This window comes from Ursus maritimus, unplaced genomic scaffold (assembly GCF_017311325.1).
Source record: "Ursus maritimus isolate PB19 unplaced genomic scaffold, ASM1731132v1 scaffold_10, whole genome shotgun sequence".
Classification (NCBI taxonomy): Eukaryota; Metazoa; Chordata; class Mammalia; order Carnivora; family Ursidae; genus Ursus; species Ursus maritimus.
This window is the reverse complement of record NW_024423344.1, coordinates 25,891,329-25,915,335: the sequence shown is the minus strand read 5'-3', so window position 1 is coordinate 25,915,335 and position 24,007 is coordinate 25,891,329. Positions and strand designations below refer to the sequence as shown.

General features: G+C 37.4%; 1 protein-coding gene across 1 annotated transcript in view; it reads left to right on the top strand.

Moving 5' to 3' along the window:
- The window catches only part of GTF2F2 (general transcription factor IIF subunit 2), a 132,496-nt gene that overhangs the window by 83,328 nt on the left and 25,161 nt on the right, over positions 1–24,007 (top strand). Inside the window, exon 6 of the mRNA XM_008706829.2 lies at positions 22,054–22,153. Coding sequence (XP_008705051.1) covers positions 22,054–22,153 — 100 coding nt within the window. The remainder of the gene's footprint in view (positions 1–22,053; positions 22,154–24,007) is intronic.

Sequence of the window (24,007 nt, the reverse complement as noted above, 5' to 3'; positions counted from 1 at the left end):
CGTAGGATGATCCTTGTCCTAATGCCCTACAACTTAAACTAATGTTGTTAGTACTACGGTTCAGTTACGTTATAAAACAAATAAGGTAACCTTTTCAGGATTTATATAAGATATGTAACTGCTTCATTGTTTCATTTTAGAATTTTTATCTACTTTCAGATCCTGTAACTTAAAAATGAACTTTGATGGCATAATTTAATTTCAAAGCTCCATATATATGCAGGGGAGAGGTGGAATATTCAATTATATACATGTCTGTGGAGTTTATTATTTTACTTTTGGGAAGTTTATGTAGAATGTGTAATGCTTTGGGTAGTTTGCAGTAGTTGTGCTGTTTTGAAGAGGTACTTCTCTATAATACGTCCTAGTATGACAGTTGTCATATGCGTACTGATTTTTTTTTTTTAGGCCTCTGAAGGCCTCAGAATGTCTAAAACCCTTTTCTTGGAATGTGTTACATATTTGAGGAAAACTGAAAGGATGGAATTAATAATAATGATAATGTTCAGGCAAAAACTTTTCAGACTGAAAAATAGTAGGCATATANGTAGGGAAAACAGGAGAGGAAGGTGTGGGCTTAATAAGCTTATATAAAATAAAACATGCCAGTGAATGGTATTTCCACTAAAATGCAGCTCCCTGAGGACAAGGCTTTCCGTCTGCTTTATTGGCTGGCGTATCTCTAATAACTGGAAGACTACCTGGCACCTAGTAGGTACACAGTAAATATTTGTTGAATGAAGAAGGAATGAAAGGTATGAGACTTAGGTTTTATGCCTTTTGTTGTGTAGGCTGCCCAGGACTTTAATCACAATGAGTCATTTCTTTTTAAGTTGTTACATGCCAAGTTGATTTATCTACTTCTGTTACTTCCCCATATTTCATAGCTTCAAGGTGTTATTTATTACTCATTTGTTCAACAGATATATATTAAGCATTAAGACATATATTAAGCATCTAATGCATCTATTATACTAAGCAGTGTAGCATTAAAAGGAAACCAGAGCTTATCTATTTTGGGAAATGGATCATAGATGGGTATTAAATAATAATTTAGCATAGTGTATTATTATATAAAATGAGAGGTTGACACAGGCAGTAAACACCAAGATTGAGAAAATGCTGATTTGGTGAAGTCAGGAAAAAGAGTCATAGGCTTCGAATAGACAAAAGAGCAGGAGGGAGAGATTCTAGGAGGAACGGGCATATCAAAATCTGGGATAAATCAATAGGAGTGTTTTAGGAAACGAAGTAGATCAGCCGGGTAGGCTGAGTAGACAGAGGGCTGACTTGTAGGGTATTGCAGTGTTAGACTGTACAGGTCGATGATCCAATGAGTCACAGATTGAGCATCTTTCACTCTGAGGGTTGTTCATAGGTGTCCTTCAGGGTTCTGTCTTTAGCACATTCTCCTCCCTTTGGTTACTGTGACCCTCTTTAAATTTTCCTCTGGCTTTAGTAGTCTTTGTAGCTTCTGCTTATCTCTTGAACTCTAGCCCTCCTACATTGTCTTGCTAAGTGATCCCACCCTTAAAAAATATGTACACAACAACCCTGGAATCTGTATCTCCAGCTCAGACCTCTCTTTGGACCTTCATACCCATATATTTACGACAGTTCGCTTGAAAGTTCACCTTGGATGTCTCACAGGCCTCTTAACTTCACATCCCTGAAATTGAATTCTTGGTTGTTATCCACCTTCCCACCCCCAATGCAGTTCTTTCTCCAGTCTTCCCCATTTCCACTCAGTCAGGTAAAAAAACAACCTGGAAGTTATCCATGATTCCTCTTTTCGTGACGAGACACATCCAGTCCGTCTTCCAGTTCCGTCAGCTGTACCAACATTGCGCACGCTGACCTACTTATCACTGCTGCTACTACACAAGTCTGAGCTGCCTTCTTCACTCGCCTAAATTTAGGACCAACTACATAATTTGTAGGGCCTGTTGCAAAACAAAATTCCACAGTCCCTTTTTAATAAATTAAGGATTTCAGAACAGTGACAGCATTGCATCAGATCAAGTGTAAGACCCTTGTAAGCATGGGCCCAGGGCACTGTAGCCTGCTCCTGCCCCTGCAGCTGGCTCTACTCCTGCAACAGCCCCCTAACTAGCCCCCCCCCCCCCGCCCGCTTCCCCCCGTGGGCCATTCTTCACATAGGGGTCATTAGCGTAGATGAGAGCATGCCACTTCCCTGCTCAGGATTTACAAGATCCTGTATGATCTACCTTCCGAACTGTATGTGCTCTGACCCTGAAGCTGCTTCATCCTCTTCTCCCACCGCAGTCCTGTTCTCATTCACTAGACAGCCGCCAAAAGGGCCCCTTCTCGGTCCCTCAGAACAAGAACAGCCCCATCTCCGGGCTCCTCTTTCAGTCTAGCACGAGTCTTTCACCAGATCTTAGTCTCCTTTCCATCAGGCAGTTCTCAGGGCATATGTCACCTGCTCAGGCCTCTCCTGACCACCGCTAGGTGAAATAGTATAGTCGTCTCCCCACCCCATCGCCACTGCCTAGTTACTTGCCATGCCGTGGCTCCGGTTTATTTTTAGCACTTATTACTCTGTCTCACTATCTTTATTAATCATTAATTATTACTTATTGACTGTATTCCTGTCACCTAGCATGGTGCCTGCCATTTGATAATGATGAATAAATAATTGTTTCAGAAATGAATGTTTTTCATAATCCTTTTAGCCTCTTACATTTTGGAGATTTATCTGAAGAGTGACAGGGGTTTATTTTTCCTTTGTTAGATTCTAATAATCTTTTATTTGTTGAATTCTTATAAAATTGAATTACTTATATTTAATTTACAAATATTCCAAGGTTAATTTTAAAATACCAAATTATTTTGTCTTTAAATTGGCATATTTCTGGAATGACACATACTTACATGTGTTGTAGCTTGGACAGCAAATTAAAGATACTGTTGCCCATTGAAACTGAAGCTAATACTATAGAGTGAGCAGAGTTCTTCTCCCCCCACCCCCAACCGATATTTTACACCATAATACACTGTAATACCAAAGGTTTCACAGCCCAAAGCTTCACAAATGTGTCTAAACCCATTCATTCAGTAACCACTGAGCACCTGTTATGTACCACACATTCAGGAACAAAAGGTGAGTAAGACATTTTTCCTGTCCTTGAGTTGCTCACTGTAGATAATTTGTTCTTTGATATGCAGCATTCTGTGTAGTTTCAAAAAGAAAAAATTACTCAGTCTGCTTCATGAACTATACTTGATCTAGCTTTTAAAACTTTAACGCACAACCCAAAATAATTCACTTGTTACAGGAGAAACACTCTCATACACATACACTTTATGAGGCTAACATGAATATGAAATATTGTAAAATTAATTTACAAATCTGTTGTTTACCAGTACTGTCTGGTACACACAACAGTTTTGGAGAGGGTGGGTGTGGTGATGGCCAAATGCTATTGTTCACAGAATTTGCAGTACTTACCACATAATTACATTAAGTGCCATATGGCATTTTATTGCAGCTCATTTAAATTACAAGGAGTTTATACTTATATTTGTGTTCTCTTTAGTGCCTTTCAGTAGCACGGTTTTTTATACTATATACTTTAGATACCCCTTTTTCATAAAAAAATAATCTTTCAAGATGAACATCATTTATAAAAAGAGCACCATGACTTTTCTAGCAATAGTCCCCACGTGGATTCTAAATGGTGACTCAATGACAGTGTATGTGCTATATAGTCCCCTGAATACAGAAAATAAGAGTATTACTAATCATACCAACAAAGGGATAACTGAAATCATTTTTTTAAAAGATTTTATTTATTTATTTGACAGAGAGACAGCCAGCGAGAGAGGGAACACAGGCAGGGGGAGTGGGAGAGGAAGAAGCAGGATCCTAGCAGAGGAGCCTGCTGTGGGGCTCGATCCCAGAACGCCGGGATCACGCCCCGAGCCGAAGGCAGACGCTTAACGACTGCGCCACCCAGGTGCCCCAAAACAATATGTTCTTTAAAAAAATAATTTCAGGGGCGCCTGGGTGGCGCAGTCGTTAAGCGTCTGCCTTCGGCTCGGGGCGTGATCCCGGCGTTCTGGGATCCAGCCCCACAGCAGGCTCCTCTGCTAGGATCCTGCTTCTTCCTCTCCCACTCCCCCTGCCTGTGTTCCCTCTCTCGCTGGCTGTCTCTCTGTCAAATAAATAAATAAAATCTTTTTAAAAAATGATTTGTTTTAAAAAAAAAAGAACATATTGTTTTGAAAATTATCTCTTATTAGTTTGGTAAATTGGTGTCTTTTTCTTTCCTGGAACGCTAGAGGAATGAGTTGTTTCTAATAGTTGAGTTTTCCAAATAGCTACTACTCAATTCTTTTTAAAAGTTTGTAGCTTTAAACAGGTTTTTAAAAAAGATTTATTTATTATTTGAGAGAGAGAGAAGGAGAGCATGTAGTGGGGAGGGGTAAAGGGAGAGAGAATCTCAAGCAGACTCCTCACTGAGCATGGGGCCTGACGCAAGGCTCGATCTCACGACCCTGAGATCATGACCTGAGCCAAAATCAAGAGTCATATGCTAACCGACTGTGCCACCCAGACACCCCACTTTAAACAATTTTTGATTAATGAATGAGGATCTTTCTGAAATGTGTTATATATTATACCTACATCCATACCTCATATACAAAGTCTATTAGGAATGTAATCTAGCCTTCTCTTTAACTTCGTTTTTCTTTTGAACACCTGTTTTGAGTTCTATAGTAGATGACTTCAGATCCTGTCAAAAAGAGTAGGATTAGTTACCCTTTCACAAGATGACCACGAAGCATTATGCTTTGTGAGTTCTTTTGCTTGTTTTATATATATTCTTCATTCCCCTCTTAGCAGCTCTCATTTTGTCGTGTTAATGGTGTTACTATCTCTTGCAGCCCCTCTCTTCATTCTGATTTAGTGTTTTTAATTTCCTGTGAGCTAGGAAACCAGTTTTCAATTTCTATTAAAATGAATAATGTGTGCAAAAGTAGACTGAATAGACTCTGAGTGAAGGTCTAATGGGCTTGTCTATGAGTCAAGTGCCCAGAGCTGTCATGCTTGGCCCTGTGACATCTGTTTTGGTTGCTGAGATGTTCTTTTTTGCTTCTTTCCTAGTTCTGGTGAGGGCAGAGGTCGCTACTTAATAAATAGAAAATATGTAGAATAACTCATTTTGGGACCTTTCCTTTGGGTCACTTTGTCCTTGTTAACATGATACACTTGTAGCATCTATCTGAAACTCAGATATCTAATCAAGTATTGCTAATTAAATTCCCTGACATCTTTCCAAGTGCTTTGCTATGAAACTGAGTCATGCAACTAAATGAACTCTATTAAGCTGTTGATTGCCAAAGCTTGTTTCTCTGCTCTTTATTCAAATTTCTGTCATGGACGAAGCATACAGTTTAAAAATCAGTTGAGTGTTAACAACATAGCAAGATATTCTACAGTCAGTCCCAATGTACATTCATTAAACCTTCAACATATATTCTGGGATACCTTCTTTGCCAGGCATTGTGCTAGGCACTATGCCTACAATGAATAAGAAAGACGGAGTTTCTGTGGTTATGGCTTTAAATAGTACCCAGTCTTTCTTAAACTTTAACGTGTGTGTGCAGATCCCCTGACAACTTCATTAAAAATGTTGAACAAGGGCCCCAGCGTTTTTGACCTCAATAGGTCTTGAGTTGGGACTGGAAATAAGCACTGTTAATGCGCAACCTGATGATTCTGAGGTAGTGGTCCTCCGAACATGTTTTGAGAAAATCTGGTCTCACGGATGAGGAATTCTTAGCAGGGAGTACAGGTTTCAAATAACATATGGATACAAACAGTATAATGCTGTATTTAACCTGATTGCTATTTCATCTGTAAACTATCTCAACAGTATTTTTGAAATCATTGGCTTATGTTTCTACTTATTACCTTTATGTTGAGATGAAATGACTGGAAATTATGATTAAATCGAAGCATGGTAATTTCTTGTCTCTTAAATAACTCACCAACAAATTAATCTTTTCCATAAGAATAACATTGCCCTATGGCAAGCTGTCTCCCAAAGACCGTGGATATTTGACAGCTACCACAAAGGCAAAGTATTTCCTTCCAACAACTTCTTTAAAAATGAAATGTTATTAAATGCATAAGAAATCCCTGTCAGTGGATTCCTCCAAGGAGAAAGATCTAGATGTCCGGGGGAGACTTATTTTTAATCCTGTATGCTTTTGCACCTTACACATTTTATACCATGTGACTGCATTACCTAATCCAGAATAAATTTGAGAGTGTATGTTGTGGTGTTACCATAGGTCTAAAAGCATACTGTTGGTTACCATTTCACTACAGATGTTTCTTAAGCGTACATTTGTTTTTGACACCTTCCCTGTCAGCGTATCCTAGAGAGTGGAGCCTTTCCTCTGCTGAGCACTTTATTTGAATAATTTTTCCCTTCTTCAGAGGTTTGTGATACCACCTTATCATAAACTTCATTCTTACACATCCTAGAGTCCCTTTCTACTTCATTGTTCTAGCTTTATATCAGAAAGTTGCCATTTTAATTATTGTGGCTCAATAGTGTATGTTAATGCCTAGAATATTATGAACTGCATTATCGTTCCTTTAAAATGTTTTCTTAATTCGGGTGCCTGGGTGACTCAGTCGGTTAAGCGTCTGCCTTCGGCTCAGGTCATGATCCCAGGGTCCTGGGATCAAGTCCCCCATTGGGTTCCTTGCTCAGCAGGGAGCCTGCTTCTCCCTCTGCCTGCTGCTCCCCCTGCTTGTGCGTGCTCTCTCTCTGACAAATAAATAAAATCTTAAAAAAATTTTTTCCCCTTAATTCTTACCCATTTGTTCTTTCATGTCAATTTCCAGTAAATTTGGGGGTTTTTAACCTATTATTTGGGAAGAATCAGGTTCTTAGCATAGTTAATCTTCCCGTTCCAAAATACAGTTAGTTGTCTTCTTCCATTTATTCAAGCCTTCTTTTATTTATTTCAATAATAATGTGTAGTTTTCTTCATAGAAGGTTGAACATTTTTGGTAAGGGTTACCCTGTGTATTTTTATTTTTGTTGCTGCGGTAAATGCTTTTTCTCAAAATATTATATAGCTGGGATATAGGAAGGCTACTCTTGTATATTTGCACTGTTTCTAGTCTATCATTTTCTTTTTTTTAAGTACCTAATTACATTGTTTGCAAATGTATCCAGGCATTTAAAAAATATTTAATTAGCATATGAAATTTAGAAGAGTATTATATAAATGTACATATCCATAATTGTTTTCTATTAAAAATGTGAAATAAAACTTACGTGCCCTTAAGTTCCTGAGCTTATTGATCAGAGACACACAATAACTTTAAAAATAAAATAGTTTAGGTTTATTAAAACTGTTCCATGGGAAAAACAAAGTTGAGCATTGAGGAACCTAGGTTGTGAGGCTGGGCAGTTTTTCTAAAACAAATGTCACATGGTAGCACAGGCATATGTATATGTGAAAACTTACCAAATTGTACACGACAGAGATCAGCTTCCTTTATATCAGTTATACCTCAGTAAAACTGTTTTAAAATATCACAAAACTTTTGTTTGAGTTAGGTTTCCTCTCTGATAGTCTTGCCTTTTTTTGCTCTCATTGAAGATTTCTATTATAGATTTTACTCGTGGGCTTTAAAAGGAGTGTAGACCGGTATTAACATAGTACCAGACAGGTTGGGGCACCTGGGTGGCTCAGTCGTTAAGCGTCTGCCTTTGGCTCAGGGCGTGATCCCAGGGTCCTGGGATCGAGCCCCGCATCAGGCTCCTCTGCTGGGAGCCTGCTTCTTCCTCTCTCACTCGCCCTGCTTGTGTTCCCTCTCTTGCTGGCTGTCTCTCTCTCTGTCAAATAAATAAATAAAATCTTGAAAAAAAAAAACAAAAAAACATAGTACCTGACAGGTAATAGACACTCTGAATGTCTTCGATGGACTGTAATTAAGTAACATTGGATTGTTTTCCTTTTTGAACATGAGGCATGCAGCAGTGGCTTTAGGGGGCTCTGGGAGTACTGTAGTCCAGTGAGAGCCGCCAGAGAGAGAGATGAGCGAAGGATGAGGGAAATGGAGCAACCATGTTGGGAGTAAGGGGCTGCTTTGCTTGGGAGGTGATGGCCCAGGGAGGAGTTTGCCATGCACACTGGGAGTGAAGGATAAGAAAGAAGGTGGCACATTCTAGGAATGGTGAGGAATCCTTAGAAGTTCAAGAAGCTCTTGTGTTCATGTATGTGTCTTGCCCACTCCACCAGCTTGTAGCTTTTTCATGTTGGTTTCTTTCACAGTACCTGGTTCTGGGCCTGGCTTGCATTAGGTCTCCAGAACCCTCGAATTCAGCATCGCAGGTACACTTACCATACGCACATACCATTCTGCCCTTCCACTAACTGGTACCGGGTACTGTGTAGCTTCTCTTCATCCCTTGTTTATTGTTCTCCCTGACACCAGTCTCTCCTTACCCTGGTTCATTCTCCTTTTTTGTGGTCAGGGTTAATTTTCATTTTAAAGTGAGCCCTTTCCCATGGTTCCCCAGTTTTGACAACTGACTCCTAATAGCTTAGTTTGGCATAAGAGAGCTTCTGTAGCCTGACCTAACAATCTTTTTACCACTTATTTTTCACCTCTTCTCCCCTTCCTCCTTCCTCTCCCTCATTATTCCCCTTCTGCCTTCCCTCCTCCTTCCCCTCCTCCCCCCCTCTTTCTCCCCCACCCTCTCCATTCTTGGAATTTGCCACCTTCTTTTCTGCCCCTCATACTGCCCCACTTTGTACAACAAACTCCTAACTAGGCCTTCACCTCCCCAGAAAAGCCTTTCCTTACTCCCCCAGGCAGCTGCCCTATCTTCCCCATGTACTTCACTCTAACTTTTAATGTACACTGTTATTTACCTCTCTGTATGTTTGTCTTCTCCATTAATTAAGAGCAGGCACTTGTAGGATACAGAGTGACTTGCCTCTGACAGTCTGTTGAGAGATGGTGGAGATGTGATGTCACTTTGAAATAGAGGCTTTTGTTGGAGTTGGAAGGTGGCTAGTGAGAAGATAGTGTAAACATATTTAGCAGAAGTTGTAGATACTGTTTATTAATAGAGTGCGAGGAAGAATGAAGGAGGGGTGAGAAAAAGATTTTGTGTTCACATCAGAATGTTGAAGGTGAGAAGATGTTTGAGAGTGGTTGGTGGAAGGGAAACTGGTCAGAAGGGCAAACATGGTGATGTATGGAATTTTTTGGTCATCACTTTATTTTAGAAATAGAACACCTAGTTAGGTACTGTTCTGAACCGTACAAAGAAAGGTGTGTGGGACACAGTCCACGCCCTCCCCCCCCAACAAACAACTTTCAGTTTGACAAGCAAGGTAAGATAGATACATAAGAAATTGGAATAAAACGTTTAATAATGGCAATGTGTTTGTGGTTGGGTGCTTGAGTACGGTAGGAGAGGTAATTCCAGTAAGAATTTGTATGTCTTCAGCAATACTGATGAGCAAGCCATTCAGATAGGAAGTAAGAGTCTGTTGTGGCGCAGTGCACCCAAGTCACAAGGATTAGAAGATCCCAACAGAAATTTGGGAGGATAAATTGAGGTGCTTAGTAAGTATGGCTTTTAACACTCTGGTGTTTATACTGATCAAAACAAGGACAAAAACAAGCATAGATTTAATATTTAATAGAAGTCAGACAGTTTTGTATATTGCTAGTCTTTTTTCTTATAATGGTAGTTTTGCCAACCAAAAAACCCCACAAGAAACAACCAGGTGGAGCCAGTATTGCCAGTGTACCTGTGCATCTTGAACTGCTGTAGTGTTCCATAGCAGTATGCTGTACCTAACTAGCTACGTGTCCTGGAACTATAATACCTTACTTTGAGCTAGGACTTTATTGTTGGGCAATGTGTCATCAAAAGGTCATAATGTAACTAGCATCATTTATATAACTAACATAATAAGAACATAACTGACATTTTTATAACTAACAATATTAACATAATATTTATATAAATAATAATATTAAGTCGATACTAAAATATGAGCATATCTTTGGTTAGTTCCTATATAGTTTGTGTCAGCTACAAGTTCTTAGTGACAGTGTAAATGTATGAGAAAAAGACTACGTTTGGGGTTTTTTTACTTTCTAGCCTTTGTTTTTATGAGGTTGGAGCAAGAGTTATATGGATTGTTAGATAAAGTTAACTTCTTTGAGAGAAGTCTGATTCTAGCATCGATCTTTCGTCACTGTACCACTGAAGTTTATATCCAGCTTTCATTGTCATTCTTGAACGTGAAGTTTGACTTCTTCAGAGTTGAAGCATGTGCAGAATTCTTCTTTCAACCCCTCTATTCATCTTCTTGATGTAGAGAAAGGGAGACCATATGGCCTGAAACCCCATTCACAGTGGAGAGTGAAGCAGTGAATCGATAGGGAGCCCTTCCTTCTCTCTTTGCTGTCCTTTAGGACAGTCTAAATGACTTGCAGTCTCTAATATCAATATCAGTATCACAGCAGCTGCTCTAAAATGGAGCACGCTCCCTTGAGCCTTTACCACTCTTTCTGTAATTTTTTTCCTTCGGGCTTGATTTGGTTTTAATTAGCACCAGAATCTCTCTCCTTAATTTTTCAAAGGTTGCTAAACAGCATATTGAAATTCACCTTATCTTTTCAAAAATTCTCTCTGAATCTCAGCACACATTGGTGGCCACACACCGTCAGACATTTCCCATCCATTATTCCAGCATTTATACTTTCATGGAGTCACTAATGAAGTAGCCATTTGCTATATTTGCTTAGTCACCATAGCAACAGTGTCGTGGTTAGTGTACGCCTGGGTAGCTTCCTACAGTTTGACATGATATGCTGCTAATAATTCTGATTTCTACTCAGAGGCAACTGGAATTTTGCAGAATGGAATTTTTAAATTTGCTGAATAGAAGTTGTTTGATCCCACTGGTGTATTCTGTTGGCACCCATCACGTAGTCATAGGATCATAGAAATTTTAATTTGGAAGAATGATTCATACTTGCAGTATATATCACAGTGGCTGGCTAGCGAAACATTGCTTCTGTCACCATAAGCAGCTTATTTAATCCCTAGCCTAAATATTTTTAGGAGTCAAAGAAATTGATCAGAAGGTTAGCAGTTGGGGCTGCTTGATAATCTTGGGTGCTTAGCTTTAAACTATTTTAAAGAATTCTGGTTATGAGCCTTCAATTTATAGTATAATAAGTATGAAAATTGGAAAGTACTTCTTGTCACAGTCATTTTTCCAGTCTTTATTGTCTAATTTCTGTTAGGTCAGCCTCTTTGAACTACATTACCTCATTCATTTCCCCTTCTACACACTCACTTTAAGTTCCTTTAGTCACTACTTAAAGTAACAGTTACACTAATTTATTTTCATTTTTAAAATGTGTCTCAGATTTCACATAATGTGAACTACATGTACCTTACAGAAAATACACATTGTATAAAATACTTTATTTGGAGAAGATAGCATAGCCTGTTCGTGGTGATAGAGTTCACAGTTTCAAGAATCGGATCTAATCTTAAATGATATAAAGATTGTTGCTGTACCATCTGTTATAAAATATGTAAAGGCTCATTTAAACCACCAAGTTCACTTCACATCTAAAGTGCTTTTATCAAACATACTCCATACTTTAACCCCCACCTCGTGTATGAATTAAACCCACAGACGCCTACTTCCCTTTAGTCATCTATATTCTCATTTTGATCTGTATAAAAATACAGCAAGCTCAAATCCTATTAATTTCTTTCTTGGCTCTAAATATTGAACTGGGAGGAACATAACATATGTGTGTTTTAGAATGTTCTCATCCAAATATATATGTACATATACATACATACATACGTACCTATTTTTTCATTTTTTGCACAGTTGTTGAATGGATAGTGCTACAAGACCAAAGTCGTAGGGTCCATTGCCATTTGAGTGTGTTACCTTGGACTGTTCCATGGACACAGCTAGCTTTCAGCTAGCAATACTAGAGGGAACTGGGGAAAAGAGCTTCATATAAAACCATTATCACAACTGGAAAAAATAACGGAGTTAATGCTTTCTTACTGGTATTCATCCTCATCATCATCTTACTGGTGTTTGGCCTCATCAGAGATGTCTACCAAAGTGACATTTAAGAAAAATAAATGACCCAGATTATCATATCAAAAGGTTAGCAAAATGAAGTGAATTTTGTCCATCACTTTCAAATATGCATCATGGCCAAGTAGCCTATCTAATAATTTGTACCATCCATGCGTGTTGATGGTATAGAAATCATTTTGATACATTTCTTTTGGGCCCATAGTAGTAGTCATTCTGTGACTGACTGGAGCTCCATGAAGAATAGTCTGATAACCCTAACATTTTGTAGGAATTATAGGCTATAAAATGAATGACTAAAAGATGAAGCTGCTTTCAAGTAGAGCTACCAGTGCAAATAAAATAACATACAGAGTCTAAATCCGTAAAGCATCAGGACTATTTTCACCCCCATGTTGTTTAGAAACCCTTTCCCTGTATGCCAGGTTTGTTGTCTTTGTACTGAGACCAGCTGTTGAAAATCCTAGGTTTAAGTTGAACCAGATAGTATTTTATATATTTAGAAAACCCAAATTAAAACATTTCTATAATGCTTTCTTCCCTCTGCTAATAGCAAGAAAAAGAATTTGTATTTTTTCAAAATGATATATTCATTTCTTAATAAATCTGTCCATAGGCTTTATGTAAAAGAAAGTTTGCATGATGGCCAGGTAACTTTATGTCAGTGTTGTATAATTCCCCACCAAATAATAGCAGATCCAAAACCTATTTATCAGTCAGTGGATAAACAGTTTTGGGAGCTTCCAAAAAAGTAGTTGAAGTTGAATGTCTATTGAGAGGGCTGGCAACATGAGCAGATAAAATTGTGAAAATAGGAAATCTTAGTGTAATAATTATTCTCAGCACTTTCTCAAAATGGTGAACATATAAGCATTAGTGTTTCTGTTGTGAAACTGAGTTATTATATTGATGGTAATTTCTAGCAATTTCTCTTTTAGTCTTTAAAGAATTTTATCCACAAAGGTAAAACGTGTGTGAGACTTGAATCTCTTAAAATCAAATTGCAGCCTTAAATTAATGAATACATTTCACTCTTTGATGGGAAAAGAAAGCTTTCATATCCTACTGATTAAATATTTTTAAGTATTTTCAATCAAGATGTGTATGATGTGATTCGAGAATATTCAAGGGCTTGCCAGCCCCAGTAGATCACATTGAACTGCCACAGTGACTGCTTGGTCTGCAGTTCTCTCATCCAGTCATTCCTCTGAGTCATACGTCATCGTGGGAGTCTGTGGACTCTCCTATGTGGGGAATCCGCAAGGAAGCAGAAGGCTGGAGCCCATTACTTGGCTGGGTGGGAAAGTTTAAGCGGCACGAGCCTCTGGAATTAGTACTTAGGCAAAACTCACTTTCCATTTATGAAAGTAATCTGGGAAAAGAAATGGATGGTGAAGCCTGAGTTGCTTGAGTAAAATGGTGGTGTCAAGAATATTTCTAAGTGCTAAGTTAACCCACTGCATACGCAAAAGTTCATGAGGGTCAGTGTAGGTAAGTGTTGGGCAAAGAATCCTTTAGGAAACAAAAATCTATAATTAGTTATAATTAGCACTTCTGTGAGCATTACATGTTTTACCTGCTGTTGAATGGCATTTAAGAGGAAATTTTCTTATCCTTGAAAACATCAGAGGAGATCAGAGAAAGTGCTTTTAATCTGATGTAGCCAGATATCACCTAACAGAATAAATAAAGGGTAAACACAGATTCCAGAAGTCTTGATTTTAAAATCCAATTGGTAAACCAGATAATTATTAAAAGTTGTTTTCAAATAACTCCCATACAGTTTTGTTCAGTGTGGCTACTTGAGTAATAACAATAATTATAATAATAGCTACAGTGTACTGAATATACATTAACGGACAATGTTTTATAAAGATCATCTCCCTTATTTCTGTTGTTATAATCCTCAGTTTTTCCCATGAGGGCACCAGGGTGTTAAGGACGTTGACTAACTTGTCCGAGGTCATACACGGTGGTAGGACTGGAACTTAAAATCAGTCTGGTTTTGGACCCTGCCATATCATGCATGGTATGGTACATTCTTTCTCGACTAAGTAAGGTCTTGCAGTATGCCATAGGTTTGCTTTTAATCTCTGATTTTTTAATGCAAAATATTGGCATGAATCTGAATACAAAACATAGTTCTTTGTTGCTCTTTTGAATATTGAGTTATAAATATTAGTGGTCCTTTTGATAGATAAGCTTTCGCCCACACCCCTGGGAATTATACCAAGTTATTTAGGCTTTTTATTTTGATTGGAATTTGGAGAAGGGAAATAAAATGAAAACTTCTTAGAGAATGAAATTTAAGTATTTTTGTCACTCATCATCCATTGGAGTTTAGGATAATTTCATCTCTAGCATAGGAAAAATAGCTAGCTGGTCATGTTATTAAGAAGTAATAAACAGTCCCTGATTAGGTAACCTTTTTTCCGTTCATGTACTTCTACTTTATGCCTATACTAAAATAGTGACTAGAGTATCTGATTAACAGGAAAAGTTAAGCAGCAAAGGGTTTCTTTCAATAAATGCCATCTCTTCCTTCTGCCCCCTCTTTCTGCCTGCCCCTCTCCTTCTTCCCCTTCTCCATCACACACACACTTAAATTGGAATCCAAGCTTTCAAAGGTGAAAAGAAATTTGCTTTCATGAGATGGTATAAAAAAGCGTACCTGACTTGGACTAAGGGAAAAAAATTATAATGGATAAGTTGCAGGTGACCAGAATTGATAATTCTTTGAACAAAGCCTTCTGTAAGATATGTAAAAAACTATGTAAGATAATGATGATGTTTTGGCAGGAACCAAGATTTATATTTTGGACTGTTGAGTGGGGATTTTGTGTTGGTTAGCTAGCAGAGATAGATACTCTCTGAAATGCTGGTGACACACTCTTCCTGGAGAAGTGAAAATTTGGTAATAGATTGACAGTCTTAACAGTGTTTCAGGGAAAAATAGAAATTAGGCAGTAATTAAAAAAAACAAGAATAAGACCCTTACCAAATGTCTTCATTACACTAAGTGTCATTTATTTTACCTTACTCAACACATACCCAAAACTTATTGGTGGCTGTTGTTTCTATCAAGAATCTAGGAGAAAGCAGAGTCCAGGTGTGAGTCATTCACTTGCTGAGTGTAGGCCCCTTCTGAATACCTTGCTAGCAAATGTAATGGACATATTTTGGGACATAGTATATTTTCTCAAATAGCTATAAATATTTTTAATTGGGATAGTAAATATATACTTACCAACTTGAGACATCTGGATTGTTTCATTATATTTAAGATGTAATTATGGTATAAGTGAAGAGCACTGGCCAAGGAATCTTGAATCTCCCTCCCTCCCCCTGCTTCTGACAAGCTGTGATCATGGGCAAGTCACCTTTATGCTAGGACTTAATTAGCAATTTGAGTTCTATTCTCATGTAGAAGAATTCAGCTCAGAGTTAAGTCTTTCATTTAGTGGGAGCTGTTAGGTTGAATCATATGAAATTGCTAGTTTTATAAAGAGCCAAAAACTATCTAATTTCTGTATGGTTTAGGAGATATTTTTTGATTGTTAGTTTGATTACTGGCTGGAATGCACTCCCCTAAGAACAATCTAGGAGAGCCTATCAGCCAGCTCAGGGATTCTCCTTAGGATAGGAGCATGGGATTGTAGTTGGAGGGAATTGCTGGTCCTTTAACAAAACTAGAGTCTTGATTCAAGTGGTTATTACACATTTGTGTCATGACTTACCTGCTTCTAGTAATAATTCTTAATTCTTTGCTGTTGCTTTGCTTAAAACAAAAGCAAACAAAACCCCTGGGGCCTAGAGTTCAGAGGGCTGCAAACTAGTGACCTAGTATCGCTAGTATATGTTTTTTGGTACTGAGGGGTTATTTTTGTTTTGCCCCCGGGGGGGTGGAGGGGGGGGTGGAGGTTTGCCCTTTATAAAAATTGAATTAGTTGGCAGTGTTTAAATAAATGCTTTCACACAAAAATATGACTCTGCATTTTCTTGAGTAATTGGAAGATCTGGTAATACTGTGCTTGTATTCCTACAGACTAAAAGTCAAGTAAGTGCTAAGGACTTACTGCCCGCTTGGGATGGAGCACGTGCTCTATTTCCAGTTCACCACGGCCCCCATCTCTCACTGGCACTTCCAACTTTACTTGACAAGCTCCTGTAGGTATTTGGGTTTGTCATTCTCCAGTCGAACTTCCTGCAGTGATAGAAGTGTTCTTTATCTGTGTTGTCCAATATGTTGGCATTAGCCACATGTGCCTAATGTGCACTTAAAGTGTGGTTGGTGTGCCTGAGGAGCTAAGTTTTAATTTAATTGAAATTAATTTAAATAATTGCATATTGCTAGTGCCTACCGTATTAGGCAGTGCAAGTAGATATGGAGAGTCTGTTTCCTACAGAGTGCAAATTAATCCTTAATATATTTTACAGTCTCTTCTCTCAAATGCCAGATCTAAATGTTAGCGTATATTGCTGCAAATCTTACGATTTGACAACCAGATTGCCATCTCCCATTGAATGCAGCCTAAAACTATTCTTCTCATCTTTTATTTTCTCCTTTATTCAACACATTTATACTGCATGCCTATTCTAGGCCCTGGAGATGTGAGCAAGGTTCCTATTTTCATGAAGCTTACAAATAATAAATATTTGTAGGAGACACTTAAATTACTTAATTTCGTATTTGCTATCTTTAATCCTTCCAATAGCCCTGCCAGATAAGGATATAATTCAGTTACTGGTCAATTGCAATCTGTAAAATTTCTTCATTGCCGCTCAGATCCACGTTCTAATAGATTAACTTATACTACTATTACATTTCCTCTAAGAAGCTCTCTTTGTCCTATTCTCAGAATATTGAAACTTCTTTATAAGTGGACTGTGTTAAAACTAGATGTTACCAGAACCTTTCATATTAGTAAATCAGTCCCACAGGCACCTTGTTATTACCACACCTGGCCTTTTTCCCCAGCCTTCTATCTGCCTGCTCCCAAGCTAGGCTTTCCTCTGAAACTTCTCTTTTGTTACCAGACTTTGGGCCAAGTATACGTGCTCTCGCTCATAGGCAGTTCCGTTGCTCCACTGCTACTCCTGCTTCTCCTTGCCTTGAGACCTTTCTTTCTCTCATCCTGCAAAATGTCAGCCTCCTTCTTCCCCTTGGAGGCACTATTTACCTCTTTCACTGCTTTACTTTTCCCTTTAAAAATGAAATCAAAATCTTAAGAAAATACACATTCTTTTGTGAAACCTGTCATTTTAAGAATAGCATAAATTGCAATCAAATGCAGCTCTAACAGAAATGACTCCTACATTGGCAGTTGCTGGTGGAAACATTTGTTGTTCAGTGTTTTTTTTTTTTGTAGTTGTTTAATTCTATAGTTGATAACCAAAGTAGTCGAGGCAGTGTGTCTTAGGGTTTTCTGCTTAAAGCAAATAGCCTGCATGTATAAAATCAGGCATTAATGTGGGATTTCTTAATACGGGTTTTGCCCTTTTCCTTTGTGATTTAATTGTCCAATAGTGGTATCATTTGTTCATTTGCTTAACAAATATTTATTGAATTATTTTTACATGGGGTGCACTACACTTACCAAGAAGGTAAATGGAGGATCTAGTGACTAAAATTTGTAGACTTCTCTTCTGCAATCTGCCAATATCTTTAGAGCAAGAGAATTTGACTTTTTCATCCTTTAAAGTATTTTGGAGATGCTTATGCTACTCTTTTTTTTTTTTTACATGGATTTTATATTTCTGAAATATCCTAAATAATTTAAAAATGGAATTCCCATAAATCTTAATAAAGTATAATGAAGAAGATCTTTAAGTGATTTTGATAAGAGTGATTATGGACCATGATTGTAGCCTAATTACTCGTGACATTAACTTAATAGGAATCTTTTTTTCTTCAGTGTTGAAAAGGAAAATGTGCCCTTCTGTATGTATGTCTGTAATTGGGCTAGTTGTAGGCAGGTTGATGAGTGTTAAGGAGAATTACTTATTTTGAACTAAACTCAATGAAGTTTTTTTTTTAAATTTTTTATAGCAATAATATTTTAATTAGAGGTTTTATTCTGCTATATGGCCTTTTCGGAGACTGTATAGAAGAGACTGTATGCTGTTAGGAACTTTATAGGTTAATTGTTTGAAACTTGGGGTAAAAGAAAAAAAAATCTGAGTTCCAGTTCTCTTTTTGCTTACTATAAGGAAAAAGTGAGATTGAGATAATGTAGATAAAGCTTTTAACAGTTTCCAGCACATAGTAAGTGCTCTTTAAATGTCTGTAGAAATTCATTATAGTTATTGTTTTGTTAGTATTTCAGCTCTTAGGTCATGTAGCCTTTGAGCTTTTTCTTTGATGGGAAGAAATAAGAGATAAAATTGGCTCTTTAGATAATAATTCCAGAAAGACCAGTAATTGTTCTAGCTTCCTAAGATGGAAGTATATTCTGAATTGTCCAGAAGTGATGGTAATAATTAGCACTAAGTATTTTTTTTAAAGATTTTATTTATTTATTTGTCAGAGAGAGCACAACCAGGGGAAGAAGCAGGCTCCCTACTGAGCAGGGAGCCCTATGTGGGGCTCGATCCCAGGACCCTGGGATCATGACCTGAGCCAAAGGCAGACGCTTAACTGACTGAGCCACCCAGGCATCCCTTAGTTATTTTTTTTTAATGGTTTATAAAACAAAGGTAAAACAAGGTCTGGCTGCACCTAAGTAATCACAGGATATGATTTTTGTGTTACAGTTTCTTGAAAATAACACCATATTTAAAATTTTTTCTGAAAAAGTTATGACCCCTTCTTTTAAGTGGTCAGGACAGTGAAACTTTTCGTTTGCTCTCAGCCCAGCCTACAACTTCTATATATACTTTGCTGGTCAGCTTTACAAACCAAATATTTCCAAATTTTATTATTTTGTGCAAACCCAGATAAACCTTACTTTGACTTTGAAAGCATGTTGAGGTCAGTGATGTTTAATTAAGTACATTGTTCAGTGGTGAAGTGGAGTTGCAAATTGTTCTGACACTTTGTGAGATTATGCTGAATGAATTTGTGTTAAATAAAGATCCCTACGAGCCTATTTTAAACTATTCGAGGTTTATTAAAGTATTTTAAGATTTAGTTCTTTAAAAATGTCATAAGTTTCAGCCCCTAGGTTAACCTTTTGAGTTTTGAATCATAAGATACCCTCTTTTAGTTAAAAACAAAACCCTTGAAATTGATGTTTTAAATACATAATACAAAGGTTTTTATATGAGCTCTTTATTTTTAAAAAGTTAATTCAGTGTTTTCCTTTCTAAATTTAAAAGATGAGATACTTTGAGGATAAAAATGGCATCACACTATGGATGACAGCATTGGCTTTTAGATCTGTTGCACTAGAATGGAAAGGAAATGAAAGTATGCCACCTGAACCTGAATCAGGATGCAATGCCCGCAAATAAATTCAAGTGTAAGAGTATGACAAGAATAAGTTACCACTTATAAAGACGCACTTACCTAAACAAACTGAAAACCCCAAGGAATTTTCAAATTGTGAAGTAATGGGAACAATCATTTAATGTGGGAGGAAGGAGCCTAGTACATGCCTCCCTCCTTGAATGTCTCATAAGATCAAATTATGGAGTGCGATGATTGAACAGGGAAGATAATTTAGTGGAAGCATAACAGATACATTACCATTTAGAGAGGCCAAATCCCTGAGAACTGATTCTGGTAGGGGATAGGGCTAAGATTAGAACACAAAGAGGTGGTCAGAAACAGGCTGCCCCTAGATTTTTTTCCCCCCTCAGGGAGTTATACGTGCTTAGTTATAACCTTTTGTAAACATTCCTACACCTGTCTTCACGCACTTGATTCTTTCTTAGTCACTTTGAGATGTCTTCTCAGCCTGGAGTAGTCATTTCCACCTGGTCTTTTCGCCCCACCCCTTAAAAGCATGAGCAGTCCTGTTCCAGCTTACCCTGAACCGCACACACCAGGGTTAATGTTTACTTCATAGCAGCATGCAGTCCGTTGTCAGAATACCAGCCCCCTGCTCCTTTTTAGTTCTGCAGTTTATTAGTTATAGATAAGCATTTGTTTAATGTTTGTCTTCCACTAAAACAAGTCTTTTCTTTATTGCTGCATTCCCAACCTCTGACCCGGTGCCTGGCAGAGATAGGCACTCAGTAAACACTTGCTGGATGATTGCCAGCAAGAGGCTTCTAAAACGTGGTCATGGCACAGCTGCAGTCTGAAGCAGATGTGGGAGAATGGTGGATAAAGCCGGGGAGATAAGCAGGGACTAGATCCCAAAGGGATATGAAGTCATGAAGGAGCTTGCGCTTCATCCAAGAACAGTTAAGAGGCCACTGAAGGAGTTTAAGTCCAAGTCCATCTTTGGACATCCCCCTTCTAGACCTCTTGCTAGTACTTTCTTTGTGGTTCACAGAAAGTTTATTTGGCTCATGAAAAGCAAAGTAACATTGAATGATTTATGGTTACATATACAGTAAGTTTCTAAAGAGAATTCTAGAGTACTTTTCTTAGCTTTTTAAAATAATATGTGTTGAAATGATAGATACGGATTTATAAATCATTAGAAGAATTTAAATATTTATGTTTCAACACAGGAATGGTTATACTGAATTTGGGGATCACAGTAAAACCAAAACCTATAGTATTTATAACTTTTACATTTAAAAAAACAGTTGCGGGCGGCCAGGGTGGCTTAGTCAGTTGGGTGGCTGCCTTCGGCTCAGGTCATGATCTCAGGGCCCTGGGATTGAGCCCCGCATTAGGCTTCCTGCTCAGTGGGGAGCCTGTTTCTCCCTCTCCCTTTGCCTGCCGCTCCCCCTGCTTGTGTGTGCACGCTCCTGTTTCTCTCTCTCTCTCTTTCTCTCTTTCTCTGTCAAATAAAAAAATAAAAGATTTAAAAATAAATAAATAAAAATTAAAAAGCAGTTGCTATATACCTAAATTCTTCGGAGTAATTTGGTGTTGCATACCTAAAAATAGGCAAATAGATAATTAGCTTCATGCAAGGAATAAAATAATTAGAATGTTATAAAAACAGGTACTTTTTGGGGTGCCTGGGTGACTCAGTCAAATGTCTGCCCCAGGGTTCTGGGATCCAGCCCCGCTTAGGGCTCCCTGCTCAGCAGGGAGTCTCCTCCCTCTCTCAGTGACCATCCCCCCTGCTCCTGCCCTCACAGAAGCTTTCTCTCTCTCTCTCTCTCTCATGAATAAGTAAAAAAAAATTTTTTAAAGGTACTTTTTATACTGCAAGTTGGGCTTTTCAAAGGAATTTTAAATGAAAATTATTTTTAGTTCCTGTCCTATTGAACAAGAGAACTTAAAGTAATATGTTTTAGGCTTTTCCCTAGCGGTGGTATTTTGAGTTATATTTTAATTTAGATGGAGGTCTGCAATAGTTCTATACCAGTGCTGTCCAACAGAAGTTTATTTGATGATGGAAATGTTCTGTATCTGTGTCGTCCAATAAAGCAACCATTAGACCTAAGTGTCAGCATACTATCTTTATCTTTATCTCTTATCAGGTGAAAGGAATTTTGAATATATAACTTGATTAATTTTATACTGTATAATTTAAGGTAGTTCATTTTTACATGCAGATTTTTTTTCCAGAAATTTAAAGCTGATTAGCTTCTTTGGTTTTAATAATTGAGACTTGACTATACAAGCTAGGATTAGAAAGAAGTTGTAGAATTATAATGAGATAATTTATATGTTTAGCTTATGTTACTCAGTGTGTTTTTGAAGTATTAAGGTTGGTATAGCTTTTGAGGTTACTTTTTATTTGTTAAGTATTAAGAATTATAGGAATAACTTTTCAGGTTTCACTCTAATAAGTAAGTTTGTTAATAATGCCTTCTATTTTTCAGATTGCAAATAGAAGAATCTTCCAAACCTGTAAGGCTATCACAACAACTGGACAAAGTTGTGACAACCAATTATAAACCCGTTGCTAATCATCAGTACAATGTAAGTCTTCATGTCTTTATTCACTCTCTTATGTCTTTATTCTTTTCTATATCGTTGACTCTTAAGTTTTAAAAGGACCTTAGTCACACACCTGCTATTAAGTGCTTGAGTTATCTAGACTCAGTAAGGAATATGATGATTTACCAAGCGTGGAGAAGATGTTCACTCTGTATCCTAAGTTAAACAACGAGAAGAAGGCAACCACTGTTCAGACTACTCTGGATAAATTTTTCAAAGAAATAAAACACTTCATTTTTCAATGTTTTTAATGTTTTAAATTACAATGTCCTTAATAAATATTAGTTTTAATATTTTTTCATTTTTCCATACCTTTATAACTGGGAATTTTTAATGTATTGGCTAGAAATTTTGTAAGTCTGGAACAACAGTAATTTTTCCCATTGATTATTAAGATTGCTTTGCATAGTTTCAACTTCCATGGGCATTTTTATGGTCTCACCATGCAAAGTGAGGACTGCCTGTATATGTTTAAACCATTTTTATTGAAGTACATCTTACATATACTAAATATATTAAAATATACAATACACACATATATTATATACATATTATGTGCCAGGCACTGTTCTGAGTGCTTCATATGATGCATTTAGTCTTCATACCTACCCTATGAAGTAGCTACTACTATTAATCTCATTTTACAGATGAAGTAACTAAGATACCGAGAGGTTAGCTTACTTGAGGTCAGAGAGCCAGTAATTAACCAGTCCAACTGTTGAGCCCAGGTAGTCTGGTTTTGGAGCCATGCTCTTAATTAACCACTGTGCTATGTTGCTGCAGGTCATTAGAAATACTGAAAGAGCTGAGGATTTTGGGTCTTGAAATACCTGTAATGTAAGGAAAAATGTGATGATTTTCTGGAAATACAGCGAAACCTGAATTAAGTCAAGTAACAATTAACAGTTGATATCTTGTGTCCTACTTTGTTGCTTATTATTCCTCTTGATACAATGTTTAGGAAGAAATAATCCCTTTTTAAGACTGGCCTTGAGTATCCAGATTTAGGTGTCACAGATTAGTATTTGTCAAACCACTACTTTACACTATTTGAGTTTCTTATGGTTATTTAACAAGAAAAGTAGCAAATGCCTACAGAGCCAAGCAGGCATCTTTGGTGAGCAGAGTGCTGAAATTTAAAAAGGTAAAATGGAAGAAACTATGATGAACTGGAGTGCACATGCCCCTTCTTAAAAACATTCAGATTTTTAAAATTGCTGTGTATTTAAATAAAGCAAATCAAAGTTCATTTGCATCCAGCCATATTTTCATTTTACAGCCTCTGGTTATGCTTTCGGGGAAACATAAACTATAGAAGAGGACAGGCTGAATAAGTGTCAGATAATACAAGAGGGGTATTTATATGTTGTCTGTTGATTGAGACACATAGATAAAAGTCTACCTTTTTGGCTTCTTCTTTATCACAGTAAGGACAAGAAAGACCATACTTCCATAAACTATAAAGAGATACAACCTTTCTGGAGAGGTTTGGTAATTTGTGTCAAAAGCACTATAAATAATATATCCTTGACTCAACAGTCTTGTATCTAAGAACGTGTCACAGAAAGATAAGGGCTCAAAGGTAGATATGCAGTAGTGTTTCTCTGTTGTTTAAAACAGGCAAAGATTGGAAACAAATGTCCAAAATTAAGGTTAAATACTTTAACGGTCATTATTTTTGGATGATAGGAGCTGGAATGATTTTATCTTAATTTTCTTCTTTATAAAGCCTTTTGAATTGTTGGAATCATCATAGTGAGTATGTATTTTTGAATGGTTACAGTGGGCAGTGAAGCTTTTTTGTTAGAATAAGAAAAGTAAGAAAGCTAGGAAAGA